Source organism: Borostomias antarcticus, assembly GCF_949987555.1.
Source record: "Borostomias antarcticus genome assembly, chromosome: 5".
Lineage (NCBI taxonomy): Eukaryota > Metazoa > Chordata > Actinopteri > Stomiiformes > Stomiidae > Borostomias > Borostomias antarcticus.
Window position 1 is genome coordinate 4,787,205 of NC_140238.1, and position 5,000 is coordinate 4,792,204.

At 53.3% G+C, this 5,000-nt stretch overlaps 1 protein-coding gene across 1 annotated transcript in view; it reads right to left on the minus strand.

Annotated features, from left to right (window-relative positions):
- ralgapa2 (Ral GTPase activating protein catalytic subunit alpha 2) overlaps positions 1-5,000 on the minus strand; it is a gene marked incomplete at its 5' end in the record, with an annotated part of 114,914 nt that overhangs the window by 67,088 nt on the left and 42,826 nt on the right. Inside the window, 4 exon segments of the mRNA XM_084438391.1 lie at positions 89-211; positions 857-1,015; positions 3,322-3,507; positions 4,181-4,418. Coding sequence (XP_084294517.1) covers positions 89-211; positions 857-1,015; positions 3,322-3,507; positions 4,181-4,418 — 706 coding nt within the window.

Genomic DNA, 5,000 nt, shown 5'->3' on the forward strand with positions numbered 1-5,000 from the left:
TGATTTGATCTCTTATCTCCATACACAAGAGGGCAGTAACAGCGGGCAGTTTGTGTGTGTGCGCATGTGTGTGTGTGTGTGTGTGTACCTGGGAAGGTGTCGGCCAGCTGCTGGGTGATGTCAGAGGTGCTGCTGCTGCGCGGCAGGGGGCTGTCCGCGCCCCCTAGCTCCTCCTCCCCGCCGCACTCCGAGAGCTGACCCTCCTCCACGTCTGACCGGCAGGAAGGGACGAAGAGCGTTACGACCGGTCAGGAGAGCACAAGGCTTCTCTTTCTCAACACACACGCACACACACACACACACACACACACTCACTTGCACACACACACACATGCGCATGGCACACACACGCACGCCCGCACACGCACACTTGAGTCACGCGGTGGGATGAACACACATTATGCAGGGGGTGTGTTACAGAAACAGGCCTCACAGTGACCCGCGTTCTCTCAGTTTCGATTCCCTCCGAACCGAACGACAACGAAGAGCTCCGATGCCTCCGCTGTTGACATGGCGATGGAGAATTAGAGGGCGGGACAGGTTGGGTTGTTGTTGTTGTTTACACTGTCCTGTACTGTTTGCACTATATTTATGTGAAAAGAGTACACACACACCCTGCATCGTCGCAACAACTTCCTATTATGTGTGAAACATAAAGGGCAATAAAGGTTATCTGAATCTGAATCTGGTTATGGACAGATGGGGAAAGGACAGACAGGAGTGACGCGAGGACACACGCACGCACGCACACACACACACAGGTGCAAACACACACACACACGCACGCACAGGTGCAAACACGCCCACAAACACGAGCAAACACACATACGCGCGGCGCTCCCAGAACACACTTTACCTGAAAGTCTGTGAGAGCAAGCAGAGTTACCAGAAGAGATACCAGAAGAGATACCAGGCAAGAAAGAGCTGACAGTGTGAAGCAGCATAGGGACACTTTTAGTGGCGGGCAAAGCCTCATAGAGATGGACACAGTTGCTGATGGACTGGCTTCGCTTAGCTGCCATCGCAGAAGGACACGGAGACAGACAGAGACAGAAAGGGAGGGTGGAAAAAGCAGAAGAGAGAACAGAGAGGTCAATGAGAGCATTTTGGGGGGCAGAACAGTAAAACAGGCACCGGCGGTAAACAGAAGACGTTGTTCTCCGCTGGGAGAGGGAAGTGAGGTAAAGACCGAACCCCACCGCACTAAAGACCCCGAACAAAAACACACAGACAAAAAAAAAACAGGCGAATTCAAACTGGGGGTTTCTCAAGGAAAAAGCGCGAGACCAAAGGCAGAACGGGGTTACTGAGAAGTTCATCGGCGAGACTGCAGAGTAAACGGAATAACACGAGCGCGTCAAACGCCGGCTCGCCCCCGCCTTCTAATTTGTGACTCGAGGGCTCTTCAGCTAAACAAAGCCGCACTCCTCCGCACTAAATAAAAAAATCCCCCCCTTTGCATCGAATCTTCAAAAATGAACAAATATCTGCGTTTACGAGACTTAATTTATGCAACGCATCGCTTTCATCTGAAGACGAGATTAATTAGTTTTCCAGAGCGTGAGGCGGAGGAGGATGAAGAGGTTTCCAGAATGTTTCTCAGCAGGACGATGAAATAGGGAACTAGACATCGAAATAGGGTACTAGAGACCTTCCAGACCAAACGAGCCCTGGTTGGGTTATCACACCTCACGTTTAACTGTTGTAGTGTAGGTCAACCGATAATATGATTTAGAAACGTTTTAACAACCATAGCATGTATCTCATCACAATCACCTATTACTGTACATCACCTTCTATATTTGGCTTCCGTCCTCACAATGAGCTCATGGGCGCTATATCAAATAAATGTGCATTTGCATACATGAGAGTTTTGACAGCTCCCAGTGACTGGGGTATTGTGTCTGGACAGCACTTCAGGCCTAATCTAACAGTGAGTGATGAGAGAGGAAGGCTCGCTATTCTCTCCTCCCACGCCGCACTTTAATTATGGTCTTTCATTGGGCGATAGCATCGTCTGCGCCGCGGAACGCCACTGCTAGCCCTTCACGCATATTAATGAGCGCTAATTACGCTCTTAATGAAACTATCAAAAACGTCTCGCCAATTGATGTGTGGGTGCCCTCCCTCTCTCAAGGAGAGGGGATGGGGGGGGGGCGGGGAGTGGGGAAAGGGGGGGGGGGGGGGGGTTGGGACGTTTGAAGATCAATGTGTGCGAAATCCAATTAGGCGACAGAAAGGGAAGAATTCGAGGTGGCGTTTCATGTCCCTCGCTGGCCGCACACAGATATACAAACAAACGCACGCACGGGCAAACATACTGTACACACACACACACACTCTTTCTCTTACACACATGCACGCACGCGCACACACTGTCGTCCTCTCACACACACACAGCTTCTGAGAGTCCCTCCTTCCGGCTGATGGGGGGGGGGGGAGGGAGGGAGGAGAGGGGTGGGTCTGTCTTTCATCAATGTTGCGTTAAGGTCGATACCGAGCAGGCCAGACCCCCCCCCCCCCCCCTCCCCCCCCACCCCACCCCCCCACTCTGCCCCAGATAAGCCTGTAGTTAACGGCGGGCAGGTACAGTAATTACTCCTGGGTGACTGGCACGTCCCCATCAGATAAGTGGGGCCGAGCGCCGGGCCTGTATAGAAGCGCCGACAAAGGCCCCGTCGCTGACATGTCACCGGGAGCTGACAGGGAAACATGTTGACATTGGTCAATTACATAGTGGGGGGGGGGGGAGGTTGGGGGGGCCATCTGCTGGCCTCTTTGTGTAGGCTGTTAGGCCTCTCATCAACACCTGGCCTAATATACACATAGCTGCTATGGTGTATGCAGCCAGCCTATAGGGGTTGTACTGTGTGGGATATATGGAACCAGAGATAGGTTCCATACAGCTGGTTTGGGGCCGACATAATGGTGCCGTTGACAATGACTTTGTATGGTTGAGTGCCTCGTAAAAAAGCTGATTATATATACAGTTACGATAAGGCACAGACTGCATATCCTATTCTGTTTCATATGATCCTAAATATGTATCTCATACTACTAGTTTTCTACTGAGAGGGTGTGTGTGAAAGAGTGTGTGTGTGCGTGCGTGCGTGTGTGTGTGTGTGTGTGTGTGTGTGTGTGTGTGTGGTGTGTGTTTGTTTGTGTGTGTGTGTGAGAGAGAGTGTATGTGTTACAGTAGTAAGGGAGCTGCATGTGTGCATATCTATATCATATATCTCTATATGTGTGTGAGTGTGTGTGAGTGTGTGTGTGTGTGTGTGTGTGTGTGTGTGTGTGTGTGTGTGTGTGTGTGTGTCACACCTGTGGCTTTCTGCCGCACGTTGTTGCGGGCCTTCTCCACGCCGGGGGCCCCTGAGGTGGTGGCGCTGCGGAACCTCATGGGCTCCTGGCCCCCCGGCTGCTCCCCCTGGCCCCTCCAGCTCAGAGAGAAGGAGCGCGCCACCGCTGCCGCCGCCGCTGCTGCCTTCTGGGAGTCCTGGATCACTCCTGGAGAGGAGGAGGAGGAGGAGGAGGAGGAGGAGGAGGGAGAGAGGACATTAGAAACAGAGTCAGAGGCCATCCCTCCATCCCCCTCTCAATCCATCCCTCTCTCACTCCATCCCTCCCTCACTCCCTCCATCCATCCCTCCCTCACTCCCTCCATCCATCCATCCTTCAATGCATCTCTCCTTCCCTTTCTCCCTGCCTTCCCCCCGCCTCCTCTCTCTCCCTCCATCTCTCCCATCTCTCCACTCCCCCTCCTCCATCACTCCCTCTCTCTTTCTCCTCTCTCCTCCCTCCCTCCTCTCTCTTCCTTCTCCCTCCCTCTCTTCCTCCTCTCTCTCCTCCCTCCATCACTCTCTTCCTCCTCTCTCCCTCCATCCCTCTCTTCTTCCTCTCTCTCCCTCCATCACTCTCTTCCTCCTCTCTCTCCCTCCATCCCTCTCTTCCTCCTCTCTCTCCCTCCATCACTCTCTTCCTCCTCTCTCTCCCTCCATCCCTCTCTTCCTCCTCTCTCTCCCTCCATCACTCTCTTCCTCCTCTCTCTCCCTCCATCTCTCTCTTCCTCCTCTCTCCCTCCCTCATCTCTCCTCCCTCTTCCTCCTCCCTCTCTCCTTCCCTCCCTCCATCCCTCTCTTCCTCTCTCCTCCCTCCCTCCCTCCCTCCCTCCCTCCCTCACCGCGTCCCCTCTGCTTCTTCTCCTTCTGCTCGCTGAGCTTGTCCAGCGGCAGGTTGCTCATGTCCAGGCCGTAGACGGAGCGTGCCAGCACGGCGGTCAGGGAGTCCATGATGCTGGCCCACTCTGTCACCAGCTCCTCCCAGCCCGTCAGCGAGGACAGCACGCCCAGCAGCTCGTCCCACAGCTCCCGAGAGATCAACACGCACAGGTTGGCCCGCACCCACGCCACGATGATCGTCTGTGGAGGAGGGGAGGGCGGGTTTCACACACACGCACACACACACACACACACACACACACACACACACACACACACACACACACACACAAGACAGCCTTAGGATCATTGGTTGTATTGGGGTTCAGAGCAAGGGCTCTAAGTAGGTTGGCTCCACTGGATAATCGGACCACCGCCAAAATGGGAATCGTAGATTTCAAAGGATATCCCAACGTGATTGTTTTGTCGACCCACTGCTGAGTCGGTTCTAAGCATGGATGTATGGTTCCAAGCTAGACCAGGGGTCAGGATGCTGTGGCTCCTTGACTACTCCTCGTATGGCTCCCACGCAAATGTAGAATTGGTAATACAATTTACAATTAGCAGCCTAATGCAAAACGCCTGATAATACCGCGTTGAACACATAGACACAGTGCACTGAAACTAACGGAAAGTGTTCTGTAGGTTCCGTTTGGAATGCAGCCAAATGTCCACCACCAAGGATAGCACGCGGAACAATAAAAATATTTTTTTTTTAGCGATTGTTCGTTAAGTTCTGCTCCTCAGCAGTCTACCAGCGGAGATTTCCACCGTGCTAGACCA